Source organism: Lissotriton vulgaris, chromosome 10 (genome assembly GCF_964263255.1).
Source record: "Lissotriton vulgaris chromosome 10, aLisVul1.2, whole genome shotgun sequence".
Lineage (NCBI taxonomy): Eukaryota > Metazoa > Chordata > Amphibia > Caudata > Salamandridae > Lissotriton > Lissotriton vulgaris.
This window is the reverse complement of record NC_141698.1, coordinates 659,870,094-659,888,872: the sequence shown is the minus strand read 5'-3', so window position 1 is coordinate 659,888,872 and position 18,779 is coordinate 659,870,094. Positions and strand designations below refer to the sequence as shown.

The 18,779-nt window shown below is 43.7% G+C and overlaps 1 protein-coding gene across 4 annotated transcripts in view; it reads right to left on the bottom strand.

Moving 5' to 3' along the window:
- Positions 1–18,779, bottom strand: part of UBE3C (ubiquitin protein ligase E3C) — a 1,218,167-nt gene that overhangs the window by 128,407 nt on the left and 1,070,981 nt on the right. For all 4 annotated transcript variants that reach the window (XM_086941492.1, XM_086941495.1, XM_086941493.1 and 1 more), the window contains 2 exons: positions 4,913–5,101; positions 4,742–4,808 (listed from right to left, as the gene is read on the bottom strand). In XM_086941492.1, the coding sequence (XP_086797618.1) occupies positions 4,742–4,808; positions 4,913–5,101 (256 nt within the window). The remainder of the gene's footprint in view (positions 1–4,741; positions 4,809–4,912; positions 5,102–18,779) is intronic.

Below are 18,779 nucleotides of genomic sequence, written 5' to 3'. Positions count from 1 at the left end.
TTATTTCAATATGAGAAATCTGAGTACTCGCCAGCTGGAGGGGAAGGAAAAAGCATGATAACACATTTTTAGAAATAGGACACTCCTCTACTTCCACAACAGGAGGAATGTTATCTCAGATTACCCATCTGAATGTGGTTTAATGTAAATACATTTTTTTTATTTGATTCTTGGAATGCCTAATATACTTGTGCCTTTCAAATCTTAAATATATTTTCAACTAGAAATCAGCCTGATACAAATAAATGTGTGCCTGATGCAACAATTTGAAGTTCTACTGGATTCATGGTCAGCTGGGGGAATATGTACGTGTTTAACAAAATATTCTGTACCGTCATACTAATGTACTTATCTAAACTCTTTACATTAGCCTGTTAGTAAAGAAACTAACAATAGATAAAACATACAAATGTAATTTAAGGCAAAATGGAGTATTATGGTTGTGGCAATCCAGTGATCCCAACATTACAGAAGATGCAAGTAATATTTGGAATACTCACAGCTCATATTTACTTAAATGTAAGAAGCCTACATGTACTATGGTAAAGGAATTAGTGATACTTCTATTTAAACTGTTAATATTCAGACTCCCCTAAGATCAAGTTAAAATACTCAAAATAGTGCGTAAGAGGGACTACGCCCACGTATGCTGAAGTGACAGAAAATCACATTTGTAAACTTGTCTGAAAAAAACAAGTTACTTACCTTAAGTAACACCATAGCTAGGAGAGTCTATTTAGCTGCAGATTCCTTGCCTTAGAAAATTCACAGGCGCAAGACTGGATTTGGGAAGTTTCCTAAGCAGTCCCCTTGCACACAAGGTGGGGCACTTCAGCTCAGTGTGGTGTTGCCTATACAGACGCAACCTTAGTGAGATGGCCTTAGTTCCATGTCTATTATTTATTTGCGAAAAGCACAGGCCATACTAACGTAAAGAACCAGTGTGCCTCTTAAGATAGAAATCACAGTTCGCAGAACTGGGAGGATCGGTAAGAAATCAGTGGCTAGATAAGAGTCTGTACCAGACAAGGAATTACCCAAGGTAAGTAACTTGTTCACCTGATAGAGGCTTGTAGACACATCCATTACTTTAGTAATATCTCCTAAAGGTGGGTATGTGGAATGTTTACACTAAAAGTACTGGAGGACTGAAAGTGAGAAATGTTCATCACTCTGGACATGGCTGTCTAGGCAGACGTGTTTTCCAAATGTGTGTAGTGACCCTCACATGGCTGCTTGACAGATGTCCTGGACTGGGACTCTGTGATCTAACACAGTGGTTGCAGCTTTGACTCTGGTGGAATGAGCCCGCAAATACTATGGGGGAACCCTTCTTGGCTAGTGCATAGCAGCTATTAATGCAGAGAAGAATCCACCTGGAGATGATTCTCTTTTGCACAGCTTTGCCTTTCATTGTTATAGCAAATCCCACAAAAACGATAACCATAGAACTATAACTTTTTAAATTTAAGCGGTGAGTTTCTTCTCTTCTTGAAGAGTGAGGTGGAGAAAAGAAAGTCAACAGGGTGATGTTTTGTCCAATGTGAAACAGTGTCACAAACTTTGTAAGGAAGGTAGTGTATGGGAAATTGATCAAGAGCGATTTCAAGTCACTAACCCTCCTGGCAGATGTAATAGCAACGAGGAAGACTATTTTATTGCTGAACATTTGAAGAGGGCAGCTGTGCATGGGCTCAAAAGGTGAGCACATCAGAAACAAAAGAACTAAATCAAGGTCTAATTGAGGCACACTGAATAATGTGGGTGGAAACGCGTTGTAAACCTTTCAGGAAACTAGTCATAATGGGTGACTAAAACTGGGAGGGCTGACCTGGCAACCGTAAGAAAGCTAAAATAGCTGAGAGGTACCCTTTAACTGTTCCCAAAGCAAGGACATGCTAGTTTAGCGATAGAACAAACAACACAACTTCAGATATGGGTGCAGTCAGAGGGTCAACTTGATTGCAACAAGCCCAGCCACAAATCCATCCCATTGCAAGGCTATACGGTTTTCACTGAGGTACCCCTGGCTGGCAAAACCACATCACACACTTCGGTAGGGAGGTCAAACACTCTCAACTGTCTACACTCAATCTCCACACATGTAGGTGGAGAGTATGCAAGTTCGAGTGGAGAACCCTGCTCTGTTGCAGAGACAGGAGGTAACCTGAAGCGGCATCCTGAATGGAGGACCGATGCTCATGCTAAGGATACCAGATTGCGATGCCCTAAAAGGAGCTGCAAGGATGACTTGGGTCTGGGGTGGTCATGATCTTCTTGAGATCTCGGACAGGAGTGTTATCAGAGAAAAGGCAGAAATGAGGCCTGAGTTCCACTTGAGAAGAAATGAGTCTCTGAGTGAGAGCTTCCTTGGAACCACCAGCATGCAGAAGTGTTGACATTGCACGTTCTCAGCGCTGGTAAATAGATCTAATCAAAGTTCCCCCCATTTGCAGAAGAGACCTTGTACCACCTCTGCATGGGGACGCCATTCGTGATCATCATCCACTCTGGCATTTTAGGAGGCTGCCAGGTACTGAATGGCCAGGGTGATTTCCTGATGTTCCATCCACATTCAGAAGCGCAGAGCCTCCTATTACAGGGTCCAGGACCCCCTTGGCTCTGTTTGTTACTGTACCGCAGAGGGTTATGTTGTCCATGAACATCTGACAAGCCTTCTCTTGATGGATGGAGGGAAGGCTTTAATTGCCAAGTGTACAGCTCTCAACTCCAACAAGTTGAAGTGGAAGTTGAGACTCCACCAGAGACCAGAGCTCTCTGATCGCTACCTCTCTTAGGTGATCTGCCCCAAGCAAGAAGTGACACATCCGTCACTTATTTGAGCTCTGGGGGGAAAGGGTTCTGCCACTGACCCAATCATCAGCCACCACAGCAGATCTTTTGCAGTTCCCTTCAACATTTGGACCAGGTTGAAGAGATTCCCCTGATGCTGGATCCATTGGAACTTCAGGTCTCACCGCAGAACCTGCATATGCTAATAGGCATATTTTACTAGCAGGATGCAGGAGGCCAGGAGGCTCAGCAGCCTCAGAACCAGTGTCACTGAAATTCAGAATAGATGATGAAATATCCGTATCATAACCTGAATATCTTGGACCCGCTGCTCTGGAGGATAAGCACGATATTGCACTGTGTCAAGAATGGTTCAAATGAAAGGGAGTATTTGATGGGGGAGCAGATGTGACTTGGGTTCATTGATTAAGAACCCTGGCGAATGCTGGCAGTCCATCGTAGTCTGGAGGTGAGAGACGACTGCCTGGTGTAAGCCAGCCTTCAACAGCCAGTCGCCAAGGTAGGGGAAGCCTGGAATCCCCAGACTCTGCAGATGGGCTGCGACCACCAATGTCACCTTTGTGAACACCCGACGGGTGACGGTAAGGTCGAAGGGAGCACAACGAATTGAAAATACACCTGACCTACCATGAACTGCAGGTTACATCGGTGGGTTGGCCTTACGGGAATGAAGAAGTGTGCGTCCTACAAGTCCAGTGCTTCTATCCAGTCTTCGGGATACAGTGCAGACAGTACCTGAGCCAGAGTGAGCATTTTGAACTTTTTATTAAGTACTTGTGAGGGTGCAGGTCGAGAGTAGGACAGAGGCCTCCATCCTTTTTTGGCACCAGAAAGTAACAGGATTAGCAACCACGAACTGCTTCTGATGAAGGCACCTTTTAAATGGCTTCTTCAGTTAGAATAATCTGTACTTCCTGTCACAAGAGCGAAAGGTGGCCCTCCGTTAGCTGATTGGAGGAAGGTGGCAAAGGTGGCGGGCTTTGTAGGAATTAAGGGTATAATCCTGCTGTATAATCTGAAGTACCCATTTGTCGGACCTCTGGCTTTGGGTCCCACAGGGTTTGTGGGAGCCATGTATGCGGCCACAAAACCAGAGAAGTGCCAGTTGGCCATGGTGGCTAGGAGTGAAAGGATGCAGCTGATCATGGTGATCCCCAACGACTTAGCGGTAGCCCTACTATCCTTAAAACGCTCAAGTGCCATATCAGCCTTTTCGCCAAGGAGGCAAGTGCCAAAGAGTATGTCCATAAGTAATGTGTGGACATCCCCCGAAAAATCAGTTGTCCTCAGCCAGGTGTGAGGTTTAAGCTCCACTGTAGAAGATGAGGCTCTGGCCAGTGAGTTGGTGGTATCCTATCCGCAGTGAATGGTGACCTCTGCTGCGCCTCTACCATCAGCAATAGCTTGGAGAGTATGGCCCAGGCCTCCTCCAAACCATAGGCAGCAGTTATGCAACTGTAATAAACCCAATAAGTATGTGCAGGTCACTTCCAGCCTGGACAATGACACGCAGAGTTGAACAACTTCACCTACCGGCACGCAAAGGTGCTGCTCAGCAAAATTTCCAGATCCAGTCTGACGCCTTGGGAATTTTCTAAGGTAAGGAATCAGTGGCTAGAAGTTACTACCAGAAATAAGATTTCCAAAAACTGGCACTATTTTGGGAGAGAACATGCAAAAATGTTAACAATTCATGTGTTAGAACTATTCTTGTTAGGATGATGAAGTTGAAAATAAGAACACAGTGGACAATGGTACTTTGTTATCAAAACGATAACACGTTATGCACTATTTTGGGTAAAGACTGTATCTTTAAAATAATACCTGGATTGTAGTTATTGGAGATGAAAAACATTATTAATATTCATTTCACATTTGTGTTACCAAATGAAACATTCTAAACTACTCTATCAAGTCAAATACTTGCCTGAATAGTTTGTAAAGGCTTTTAGGTCTTCCAGACTGATGGGTACTTGCGCACCTGAAATTGACACCTAAATTAAAAGAACACACGTGTGATCATTTGGAACAAGAACATATCTATTAAAATGTTTTAATGAAATTATATGAGCACTATCAATCAAACATGTAAATGTACCTGTATTTCTTGCTGATCAAACATTCGAAGCCACTCAAGATTAACCACATTGGCAAGACCCTGTCTGAATGCAAGACAGTGTGGTCTTATCTGTTTGTTAAGCCTGTAGTCAGCTACAAGATGTATATAGGCTATTCTATTGCCACTGGTGACAGGAATATCTTTTCCGCCCGTTTTCAATTCAACCACCTGTAAAACACAGCAAAAAGTGCCTTTTTGTGAAACGGTAGACATTAGCCTTGATAACTCTATGCAAAAAAACTTTTTTTTAAAGTTGACAGAAACCACAATTTTTTCAAAATGACTGTTATTGTAATGAAACCTAGTGGTGAATAAAATGTTAATGAGATGGAGTCTTGAATAAAAAAGACATTTAGTTCAATGTTGGAACACAGTTAAAATACTATAAAAAGAAATACCTTACAACTAATTTTACGGAGGCGTCTGAAAACACGATTACGTCAAAGAAAAAATGCAATGAAATGGTTACTTATATGTATTAAACAACTTACCTTTAGTAACGCTTTCTCTAGTGAATACTCTAACAGCAGATTTCTCACCTGTAATTGCTTTAAAACATCCCCTGGCACCATACTTGAGCAGCAATATTTAAATAGAACTGCTCCCACATGCCGGTAGGAGGAGTGCAGCTTCTCATTTACTTTGTTCCGCCGAGCAACAGATGATGAAGCCGCTTATCAGCGCCACACCTGTGTGTCAATATTAGTTTCTTTCATGACTGTCTGCTGCTGTGGATGGAGCCAAACAAACTGAATCATCAGGGTGCAGGTCTCTATTTTTGGACCTTTATAGATGGGAAAAGAGAGCATTCAACTGAAAGGACAGATTGGTGGGCAGTGAGGAAACTGCATTTACAGTATCCACCAGAAAGAGCGTTACCATAAGTAACCTGTTCATCTGATGTACATTTCCAACAATAGATGCCTCACTTTTACAACTGATACCAAAGCAGTACCTCTCAAGGTAATGGATCTATGGAACGTCTCACACCAAAAACATCTACAGAACTGGACAAAGTGTTCTTGCCATCAGACTTGCCTGTCAAGGCAGTAGTGCTTCATGAACATATACATGGAGGGCTACATAGCATCTTGACAGATGTCATGGACAGGTACTCTAAGTGTCAAACAGGGGTGGCATCCTTGGCCCTGGTTGGATGGGTTCTCTGTCCCTCTGGGGGCTGCTTCTAGGCCTTTGCATAACAGATGTTAATGCGGACGACTATCCACCGTGACAAAATCCTTATTTGCACTGCCTTGCCTTTCTCTGCCCCTGAGAACCCCGCATAAAGCTGACAGCCAACCCGATGGGTCTTGGTGCGATTGAGGCAAGAGATCATTGCTCTTCTGGAGTCCAACCAATGGACTCTCTTCTCCTTCTTTGAGGCATGAGTTGGGGCAAAAAAAGTCTCCCTGGTCCTCAACACCACTTTATCTGAACAAGCATTTGCAATGCAATAGGTCTCGCATTAGGAAAGTTTGAGCTATTGGTATTGTAAATGGCAAAGTTTTTATTTATGTTTTTTTTTTAAATACCTAAATTAATAGCTTTGTCATTTACAATGCCAATAGTTATAACTTTCGCAAATGTGATACCTATAGCATTTGTAATGCAATATGTTTTGTATTTACATGACTTAGATGTATTGATATTACAAATAACAATGGCATTTAATTTTTTTAAATAACTAATACTTAAATAAAAGTTATTGTAATTTATAATGGCAATAGCTTAAACTTTTCTAAAGAACTTTTGTGAAATTATGTTCAGTGAATCAGAGAGCGCAATAATACGAGATCAGTGTGAGATCCTGAACACACCTGCTGCCAAGATGGATACCGCCCAGGCTCTCTGTGACTCCATCCACAAATGTGTGAGGGGGGTCTCAGTGTGGGGAGCTCTAACCAGCTGAGGACAACCAGCAACAAGACTGGGCTAGTACCAGATATTCGCAGCCAGTAAGTAAACTTGACCATAAAGTACGACTGAATTGGGTGGAAAAGGAGGGATGCACCGAGACCCTCACCACATGAGAAACAAAACAATAGAGCAGGGTTATTCGGACATAGGACCATGAGTGCCGAGCCGCATCCATGTCAGCTTTTCACATCATCATCATTATATAAATCTCGACACAACGATTGTAAATGGATCTCTTTTTACCTGGCCAAAGGTTACCCGAAAATTCTAACGCTTACAGCAGATCAGTAAAGCAGCAAGTTCTTGGGGATCGTTCTAATGAAAGTCAAGAAGTATCATGGAGTGATGGGAAAGTGGTGGTGAGGGGTTAAAGGGGAGGGTTGAAGCATCAGCAGGGATTATGAAAAGTAAATTAGATTTTGTGAATCCTTAGTAATGAGTGGTTTTGTCCTGGGGCCATGGGATTACATTTTAGGTCTTTGGAGCTCCTAAGCAGGCCACAACGAGACATTTCCTCCCTCAGCAGAAATCAGCAGGCTCTGGAAATAATTAATTCCACTGACAGCTTTCAACAAACCTTAAAGTGTTGAGTCTATGCAATATTCCCAATAGTACATCACCTGCATCTTATCTAGGAAGAGATCGAAAAAAATGAGACTAGTAATTATATGCAGATTAGACCAAGCAGTCGAGAGAGTACTGAGAAAATAAAAAAACAACACCACCAGACTGTGAACAGCACTCCCCTGGCCGCCTAAATAAGATGCACAAACGAATGCCCTCTGGTCCAGTGCAAATTGCCGAATAAATGAAACAGTGTCAGTCACAGGAAATCGAGGACACTTTCGTGAGATTGCAGTTTATGTTTGACCTACCGTTTGTTCCTGTTAATGAATGGATGAGTTTTAATATGGGCATTCAGTGGGCTGTTTCATTTATTTCAATCTAACGCATGAGCGAGAAATTGCATCTTCACCCCTACAGCGAGATTCACTTGCAACTTAAGCGCGTGCTGCAGTCCGCCGTCGGCCTGCGACCAGGAAGTCAGGCAGGCCGGGCGGGACAACCGGAAACAGGAAGTAGGAGGGCGGGAGCCTACCCCGCCTCCCACGGAAGAGCCGCGATTGTTTGGAGCACCAGAGCAGGCAGGAGCCTACCCTGCGCCCCGGTGCCGAAAAAGGGAGGAAGAGTCCTGCTGCCGGTGAGAGCCGCTGCACCAAGGAAGCCGGTGAGTGGGACTTCGCCTTGTTGCTGGGCTGCGAGGGCAGGGGGCATGTGTGCGCGCGCGCGTGCGGCGGCGGGCTGTGTATGTGTGTGAGTGTGCGTGTGTGTGTGTGTATGTGTATGTGTCTTGCAGTCTGTGTGTATGCGTGTGTGTGTGTGACTGGGGGGGGGGGGGGGGGTGAGTTGCCTGTCTGGGTGCCTGCATGTCTGTGTAAGTGTGTGCGCGTGTGTGTGTGCATGCATGCGCGTTAGGCTGACTTGCTGGGAGTATGGGAGGGAAGTGCACGGCGCGGCGCAGGACGGAACGTGCGCGTTCGCGCACCCAAATCTGCTTCAAAAGCTTGTGACAGTTTCTTGTCCTCATTCCCCCGTGTCCGATAACTATAAGTCTCCGACCCTGGACGCATCCTTCGGATGCGAATTCCAGGGCGAGACCTAAAAAGGGTGGTATGAGGGACAGCACTGAGAGCATTTAGAGTTCATTCATGTGATGAGCAGAAAAAACATTAACCAAGATCAATTCTTCAGAGTCAGGAGAAGTGGCAGACAGCGGTGCATTGGTTCGAAGAGGTTGCAAATGAGGAAAGTGATGACCAAACTGATATCACATTGTGGCACCAAAAAGGGTTTGGGGCAAAAGAACAAGTTACTCACCTTTGTTAACACCTCATCTGGAAGAAACTATCTAGTTGCATATTCCATACCTTATAATATTCCCCAGGTATCAAACTGGATCTAGAAATCTTTGAGCAGTACCCTTGCCTGGCAATAGGTGGCATTGTTTGTCACCTGCCCTGGAAGTGAGGAGTATAGTGCCATATAGGCACCACCCCAGCATGCGGACATCAGATTATTTTCTAAACTTTCCATGCCAGAAGCATGGAGCCACGAAGAATGCTGCCATACATACTGGTGTGGATTGCTAAGGCCTGGGATGAGTGACACTAATAAATCAGTTTGCAGAGCGGGAAGGATGGGAGGTTTAGTAAGGAATCTGCGGCTAAACAGAGTCTCTACCAGATAAGGTGTTACCGAAGTTCAGTAACATGTACATCTGATACAGACATCTAGCCACAGGTTCCTTAACTAGCGGTGGGTCTGCGAACAGCATCAAATCAAAGTCCTGCATGATCGAACGGGCAAAGTACCCATCATGATGGATCTAACTATCTAAACAGTAATTCTTTGTGAATGTGTGTAATGACGCCACATTGCTGCCTGACAGATGTCCAGGACAGGGACTCTGCGAGCTAATGCAATGGTCACAGCTTTGCCTCTCGAATAATGAGCACACAAGCCCTCAGGGGGTTGTGGTTTGGCAAATGTATAGTATATCTTTATGCAAGGCACTATCCATCGTGAGATGGTCAGTTTCTGCATTGCTTTCTCTTTCTTTAACTTAATTCAACTCTACAGAGTTGATTGTCCACCCAGAACTCTCTAGTGCAATCAAGGGAGAACAACAACACTCTTTTTGGGTCCAGATGGTGGAGTCTCTCTTCTTCTTTAGAAGGGTGAGGGGGAGCAAAAAAGGTAGGAAAAGTGATGTTTTGTCCTACATACAAGTGTGTAGGAACCTTTGGAAGGAAAGAGGCATGACTCCTCAGAACCAGTTTGTCTGGATAAAAGGGAGTAGAAGAAGAATGCACTGAGAAGGCCTGCAGTTCACTGACCCTCATGGCCAATGTTATGTCCACTGGAAAGGCCTTTTGATAGTCAACAAGGGCAGAGGGCAGTTATGTAGCAGCTCAAAGGGCATACACATGAGGAAAGTAAGGACCACAATAAGATCCCAATGGGGCATGATGGATGACCTGGGGGAAACTTATGTTGGAAACCCTTTCAGGAACATAGTGACAACAGGTGACTTGAATAGGAAAGGTTGGTCTGGCAACTGCAAAAATGCCAAAATGGCAGACAGAGAACATTTAACCGTGCCCAAAGCAGAGCCCTGCTGGGCTAGACCAAGAACAAATAGGAGAACTTGGGATAAAGGTGCAGAAAGGAGATCAAGGTTTCTGGTTGAACACCACGCCACAAAGTTGTTCAAATGTCAGGCGTATGCCATCTTGGTGGAAGGATGCCTGACTGCCAGAATAACAAGGTAGACTTCGGGTGGGGTTTGAGGGGGGTTGGTGAGAGAGGTTTAAAGCTGTCAACTGTTGCCGCTCAATCTCCACGCATGAAGGTGGAGGGTGAGCAGATTCGGGTGCAGAACCCTCTCCTGTTGATGCAATGGAAGACCCTCCCGAATGGGTTGCCTGATGGGAGAACTTATGCTTAGAAGCTTGGGATACCAACCTCTCTGTGCCCAATTCAGAGCCACAAGAATGACTTGGGCCTGGTCATTCCGGATCTTCTTGAGAACTCTGGGCAGGAGTGGTACTGGCGGAAAGGCGTACAGGAGACTGGAGTTCCAATCTAAATGAAAAGTGTCTCTGAGTGAGAACCGCCTTGGAAACTCCAGCGCGCAGAACTGCTTACATTATATGTTCTCGGCAGTGGCAAACATATCTAACCAAGGCTCTACTCACTCCAGAAAGATCTTAAACCACATCCGGGAGGAGATGCCATTCGTGATCCACTAGAGTTTAACGCTGAGTTTATCTGCCCTGACGTTAAGAGAGCCAGCCAGGTGTTGAACTATCAGGAAAATGCCCTGATGTTGTAGGCATGTCCAGAGAGACAGGTTCTCCTGACGAAGGTTCCAAGATGCCACCTAACCCTGCTTTTTGCAATACCACATGGCAGTGGTATTGTCCGTGAACACCTGAACCCACTTTTTTTGATCGAAGAAAGAAAGGTTTTTAATACCCACAGACGGTCCAGAGCTTCAAAGGTTGATGTGAAGCCTGGACAACGCCGGAGACAAGATTCCTCTGATCTCCACCTTCCCAGATGGATGCCCCAGCCCAGAAGAGACACATCTGTCACTAAAGTCAGCTCTGGTTGGGGAAGGGGTCTGCTACTGACTCCATCATGGTTCACTAGCCACCACTGCAGGTCTTTTGAAGTTCCCTACAAGAGCTGAGCCTAGTGGAATTTCAGATCCCATTGCAATACCCTCAAATGCTAATGGGCATATGTCACAAGAAGGATAAAGGAGACCATGAGGCCCAACAGCCTCAGAGTCAGTCTCACCAAAATCCAGGACTTAGGCCAAAACAACGGATTCATAGCCTGCATATCCTAGACTCACCATTCGGGAGGATAAGCCCAAAACTGTGTCCAGAACAGCCACAAAGAAAGGAAGCATTTGAGAGGGAGTCAGTTGTGGCTTTGGCATGTTGATAGTGAACCCCAGTGAATGCAGAAGATCCACTGTACTCTGGAGGTGGGAGATGAGCTAGGAAGAGGAAAGAGAGAAGACCCCAAGTGTTCCAGGGAACAGGGTACTGTAGACAATAAAAGTCAGAAGAGCTATCCCTGGACTAGTTCTATAATGATGATAACACTCACTAGGCTCTATTATAATTACAATCCATACACTCAGGGCATCACAGTGTATTTTCTTAAATTACTGATCAACTAAAATGTAACGTTCACAATCTTTTATTAAAATTCAGATAAGATTTTCCTTCCAGTCGGAGACACACAAATTCTTTTTTTTTTTAAATCAGGGAAAATATTTCTCTGAAAACAATTCACATTGAGACATCTCATATAATACAGTAAAATATAATAAAACAATCAATAGTGCATCAGGTTAATATAACATATCTATATACATAGGAAAACACAAATCCTATCAAGCAAACAATAGTGCAGAAAGTTAATAAATCAAGTTAATAAAACATGTATCTATGTACGCAGAAAAACACAAGCCCTGTAACCTAATTGTCAAGTGTGGTCATACTGTACATATTCACATAAACAAGAATAAACAAGCAAAAAAAGAACCCCTTTACTCAATGAAGCGGACGATGTTTGCTACAAGTTATTCAGATCCAATAGTCTTAACAGCAATCACATGTGGCTTCCAAACCTTAGGTTATATTATTGGACAACAGTCTTGCTATATAATCAAGAGCTTTTTCTTCTTGATGGAACAGGGATATCTCGGGATAAAGATGCACCGACTATTCATCAAATAATACTAGATGATAGAAGTATCGGCTATCTTTGGAGATATCTCTTTGATAACTATCACAAAAAAATAAAACTAAAAACACTCTTAGCCGTGTTTAAAGTTTGGAAATCTGTGAGGAAAATAATCAGTCTGGGACGGTTATCTGTCTATACTCCTATACAAAATAATCCTCTCTTACCAGACATATTCAAAGACTCTTATATTGATAGATGGATCACAGCTGGAATTACTAATATAGGTTGCTTCTTCTCTGCAGAAGGGATATATTCTTTTGAATTTTTGAAAGACAATTATCTCGAATGGAGAGATTTTTTTAAATATCTCCAAATTAGAGATTTTCTATTACGACGAATGAAGAGAGAAGACACCATGCCTAAAAACATTATAGCTGAAACTCTTAGCCATTATCAGGAAAAAATACGGATTGGGGGTTTTTACCAATTATTACTTACATATTTACCTGATGATAGACAGAAGATTATTCAGAAATGGCAAAAGAAATTTATAATTTCAGCTGATGAATTTGAGTATGTAAATGAGCTTTCACAAACTGTACTCATGTCAACTAAATTACAAACACAATTTTATAAAATATGCTTTTTCATGTATTATACTCCAGACAGAATCGCCAAATGGGGTAATGGGAGAGGAACATGTTGCTTTCGTTGTAACTTACAAGATGCGGATGGTATACATATATTTTCATCTTGTCCTGCTTTAACTTCTCTCAAATCAAAAATTGAACATTTCCTTTCATTAATCCTAAAAACGGTGGTTAAGTTATCTGATCAAACAACTCTATTAGGCGTAGTAAATTGTACTAATCTGAATGCTGGTCACGAACTGATTTTTATCTCGATGGCCGTTTTAAGAATCTGTATAGCATCGGCTTGGCTAGATCCTATTGCCCCCTCATATCAACAGTGGTTCTCTAGACTGTTAGCAATTTTTAATTTAGAAATGGCAATATATAAAACTAAAGGTAGGAAACGTAGAATAAAAGGTTTAAAAATTTGGTCTCCTTTAATAGAATGGTCTAAACTTTAGACATTCATTTAACAATAATATTGTCAAAAATATCTGGTTGTAATGTATACCCATCTATCTTAATGTTTATTTGTACCTTGATGATTTATCTGTTAATTTAAATATTCAATTTTATGTATTAATATTATATATAAGCTCTTGAATTTCTTTTTGTTCCACATTTAATCTGCCCGATTAGAGGGGGGGGGGGGGGGGGGTTGGGCGTTCTCTTATGTGTTGTATTGTCTTTTTATTGTATAAAATCCAATAAAAAGAGTTTAAAAAAAAAAGGTTAATATAACATATCTATATACATAGGAAAACACAAATCCTATCAAGCAAACAATAGTGCAGAAAGTTAATAAATCAAGTTAATAAAACATGTATCTATGTACGCAGAAAAACACAAGCCCTGTAACCTAATTGTCAAGTGTGGTCATACTGTACATATTCACATAAACAAGAATAAACAAGCAAAAAAATAACCCCTTTACTCAATGAAGCGGACGATGTTTGCTACAAGTTATTCAGATCCAATAGTCTTAACAGCAATCACATGTGGCTTCCAGTGTCCTACATTGGAGTATAGCTGGAGTCTTTATTTGGATTCTATAGTATACGGTGCGTCGATGCGTTTCGGTGTTTAAGGCTGTGGATGTGGTCACACCTTCTTCAGGACAGATTAATTTCAATATGGGGTCATCATGTTCTTTTAACCGGTATCCTTCTGTGTATTAGAAAGATATCACTCAATACATGCTAGTACCATTATAATACAATGGACATTTTTAGAACATTAGGAACGATACTCCCCTCCCACCCGTGGTGCTTCTTATGGTCGAGGTACATTCTTGTTATGTACACATATACTCTTATGTATATCTTTTTACATTGTACAATTAACAACGATCTTGTATCTCATGAACACCCTCCGTTACATTTTAGTTGGTCAACTAAAAGGGTGTAGCACTCATACCAAAATGAACTTCTCAACTAACCTTTAAGATTGGCATAGAATGCTCAGAATGCTTCATGCAACTATAGGCAGACCTTCTTAGTTGATCAGGTTCCTTGGTTAACGGTTATTACCCGGATAGGAGCCTGGTTGTTGGGTCTGGAAACAATGTGACAGACACCCCGGAGATTTTATATTACTCTTGTCGTATTTTCATTATTTCCTTTTACTTAGTTATTATTAAAGACATTTTACCTTTTTCTATTATGTTTCTCGTCCTATTGTTTCCATGTATTTTTCTGGCTTTCACTTAGATCATAGGTCGTAGCAGTATTCTGTTTTCTTTAAAAATCTGTGTTGGAAGGATTTTAGGAGGGCTAATTATAGTCTCATCATATAAATATGGTGGATCTGACTACTCTCTTAACTGCTCCCCCTTTGTGCGTCTTACCTTGTCCCTATGGGATTATTTTGTTCCCCGAGATTTTACATCCGATGTCGACTGCCCGATGCGTCTCTAGTTTGGGAAATGGAACTGGATATGTTCTGCAGGGGAAAATGATATCTGTTAACTCCACTGTTAACTCCACTGTCCATCTATTACTGCGGTTTCCTATCCAAATTTATTAAGAATTTCAGACTATCTATGTTCTCATCAGGACTCCCCTAGTCTCCTTGAATCCTAAGTATTATAAGCAATCACGTGTTGCTTCTTTCTGTCGGGTCCCGTAGGTTGATAATCCTATGCTTAATTCCCCGTTACCACTTCACTATATTTTGAACGGGATCTCGTGGGGCTTGAAATTCTGCTTTGCTGCGCCAGATTCTAATTTGCCTCACACTGTATTACCATCATATTTACAGATGTCGGAACTTAATATACCGCTCTCTTGTTTCCGCTACGGGAGGGGGTGTCGCCACCTGACGTTTTGCCATCTTGTACTATTAACCCCAATCTGCACTCCGTTTGTTACGTGTCCGTTGTGGGAGATGAGCTGCCTTTAACAGCCAATCATTGAAGTTGGGGAAGATTAGAATCCCAAACCTCTGCTGATGCGCTGCACCCACCGCCATCACTTTGGTGAACATCGAAGGGCACTGGTGAGGCGCCTGGCAAAATGAAAATGCTCTTGGCCCCTTGTGAACCTCAGGTAGCACCTGTGGGCTAGCAGTAAGGGGGTGTGGAAATATGCGTCTTGCCAGTCTAAAGCCACCTTCCAATCTCAAGGGTCCAGGGGAGGCAGGACCTGAGCTAAGGAGAGCAATCTGAATCCCTCCTTTTTCAGGAAGTTGAGAAGGAGCAAGTCCATGACAGGATGGAGGCCTCCTTACTTTTAAGACATCAGAAAGTAGCATGAATATTAACCACAGCCTCTTATCCAAAAGAACCAGCACCTCCAGACAGAGAAAGGAGAGATGGTACTCCGTCAGGTGGTAATAAGTGGGGAAGTTCCAGAAAAGGAATGGAGTAGCCCTCCTGAACTATTTGCAAATCCTTATTGTCTGATGTTATTAACTTTCAGTGGGGCGGGTAATGACAAATCCTGCACCCCCACTTGGTGCCTGTGGTGGTATAGGGGCATACTAAAGGAGTTTGGAGGCTGTGGCTGCCAGAGTGGAGGAGGGCAGATCCGATCTCTGGCTGGTGGTCCAACGTGATCTGTGGTGTTCATGGCCACAAAAAGGGCTGGGAACCCTGTCGTCCTTGATGGCTGGGAGGGAAAAGATGCAGTTGGTAGTTGCGAAAGGCAGACTGGGGTTGGCGAAGGCCATGGATGGGTATGCTAAAGGACCTCGCCGTAGCTCTGCTATCCTTAAAGCCATTGAGCCGAGTCTGCCTTCTCACCAAAGAGGTGAGAGTCATCAAAGAGCATGTCCATGAGTGAAGCTTGGACATCCCCTGAGAAGCCAGTTGTTCTCATGCATCTCAGTCCCACTGACTATGAAATTGCTCTTACTTCAAAACACAAAAAATGTCTGTCTGATTAAGGTAAAGGCTCGAATTGAGTCTATGAAATTGCTCTGCCCAGCAAGTCAGTGATGTCAAACCCACATCTAGAGGGGAACTTTGTTACATATTGTCCATCAGCAATTGCTTGAGAGAGTACGCCTTGGGCATCGTCTGAGACCATGCGCAGCAACTGCGCAACCGAACAGTGTGTGGGTATCGGCCCAAAAGGCATACAGTGTTCACTGACCATAGTACAAAGCTGATGGAAGACAAAATGCTTTTAAAGAAGGTATCCAGGCGTTTGCATTCTTTATCAGGTGGAGTGGTATGGAACACGCGGGTGGATCCTGGAAGTGAAGGCTTGGACCACCAAGGTCTCAGGAGTAGAGTATTGGGTGAGGAAACTAGGGTTCTAAGGAGTGGGGCGATGGCGGCAGGCAACCGTCCTGCGCACAGCAGCTCCTGTGCAGGGCTTGGATCAGGCTCAAGGACAACATCTGTTCTGTAAGGGCTTCAATAAATGGGAGTAGAGGTTCAGAAAGGGTGACACCCTTCTGAAGCACCTCCGTCAAGAGATCTGTCTTGACTGCCACTTAGGCAACTGATGGTCCAATTCTTAAGCTGCCTTCCACACCACCATTGCAAATGAGGCATTTTCCTCCATAGCCATGGCGTAGGGAAACAGCAGGACAGTGTCTGGTGAGGTGTCCAAACCTCTGGCATCCGCCAGGTCCTCGTACCAGTTATCATGGGTCATCAAGGGAATGATGGTAACCATAAGGGTCCTAGGTCTGCTCTTAATCGTGACCCTGTCCAGGCCTGTAAAAAGAAAATGGCACTTGAAAGGCATGGTACTGGTCGGTGTGGGGCAACACCCACCCGGCTCAGTGTTAGAATTCAGAATGACGATGGGAACAGCGCTGCGGCGGGGCGTCCCCAGGGCTAGAGTAGATGCTGATGAAAGTTGCAGACAGCGCTGCACAGGATCCAACAGGCCCGAAATGTGCGGAGGGCAAACCCGCTAGCAGCCAATCAGTAGTAGTCCATTCTGTATCTGGGGGGCCTACACTCCAGAGGGGTCAGGTCGGCCAAATATGACATGCATAGGCTCATAAAACTCTTTGAGTTGGCAGGAGTTGCTTCGGCTGTGAGAAACTCTGGGAGGCATAGAACCATCCCTGGCACATGATCCACTGCGGTGAGGGAATCGAATATAATTATCGTTAGCATGAGCTGAAGCCATCTTCTTAGTGGCATCCATTTTGTCATCTGTCATTCTTCCATCTTCACTGTTGCTTGCCTTTCCATTCTGCTTGTGTCATCAGCTTTAGTTAACACCTTCTGTACTGAGCCAAAGCAATGTATGAGAAAAGGCCTGTAGCTGCTAGAATGCACCTGACTAAAGATGTAACTATCAATCACTCTTTGCTACTGTAAGCAGTTCTGTTTCCCCTCCCACTTTGCTGACTAAGTGATCTTCATCTGTCCATGTTTGTCGGGAGTTATTCTTGCGTATGCTTGTACCTTCTATTTGTAACGACATGCTTACTTTGCAACAAAGTCTGTATATAAGGGCTGTGTTGTGGGACTTCAGTGTACTACCACAGGCAGCATCCGAGGGTGCTGTGAGGACGAAGTCCCACTCATGAGTGAGTAATAAACTTGTTCTTTGGATTTCAGCTTCAGTGCTAATCTCTATTTTGTTGGTGTAAGGACCCGTGGACAAAGATAAGGGTGAACCCTGCACCGGTGTTCCCCTTAAAAAGGTAAATTTCCACAGCGGAGTGAGGGCTTGAGTACATTCGCTCCCATGCCAGATCTGATGACTTGGACCAGTGCGGAGAAGTTCCTGGAACTTCCTGGACTTCTTTTTCTTCTTGGACTTAACCAACTACTTGGATTGCAACGATGATTGTCAGGAGCGGCTCAGTGAGCAGTCCCGAGACCTTCTGCATGATTGAGAGCATTGCAGGGTAGTCCAAGGTCAGGCGGGGAACTTGAGGGACCCAGAGCGCCTTGAGATTCATGGAGGTCATGCAGGTCATGGAGTCGTTGTCACGTCGCAAATAGCAGAGGCAAACCAAATGAGGGTCTACCAGAGACATGTGCCAGTGACAGATACCACGTGGTTTAAAGCCTACTGGCTTCTTAGGAGAGATCCATAACACACCAGACTCGAAAAAAGCCTCTTCAAATTCGCGAAAAAGTCAAACAATGACTGCACTGACTAATGCGTAGAGAAAAGAACAACATCAGTGCACTGGGGTGGCGCTAGTATAGGCACCCATCACATCACTTCCAGCGTGGAAAACGCCGATGATGTAAAGGTACCACTGGAAAATTTCCAGATCCATTCTGAGGCCTCAGGAATATTCTAAGGTAAGGAATCCACAGCTATAAGTCTCTAACAGATCAAATGTGTCACATCTATAAGAAACTTAAGGTGACTTCAATAGGGACAGTTAGTCTAGCAAAAAGTGGCAAGCTTTAATGGTGTCCACTGAAAGTCCTTGCTGGGCCAGGGACAACACAAACAAGGCACCTGATAGTTTTGACTTTGTAGAGTCTGTATTGTGGGGGCCATGTCAAGCTACAACCTTGACCCACTGCCTGTAGCAAACAGATTTAGAAGAAGAGCACCTGTCAGCAAGAATGACTTCCACAACCTTGGGATCAAAAG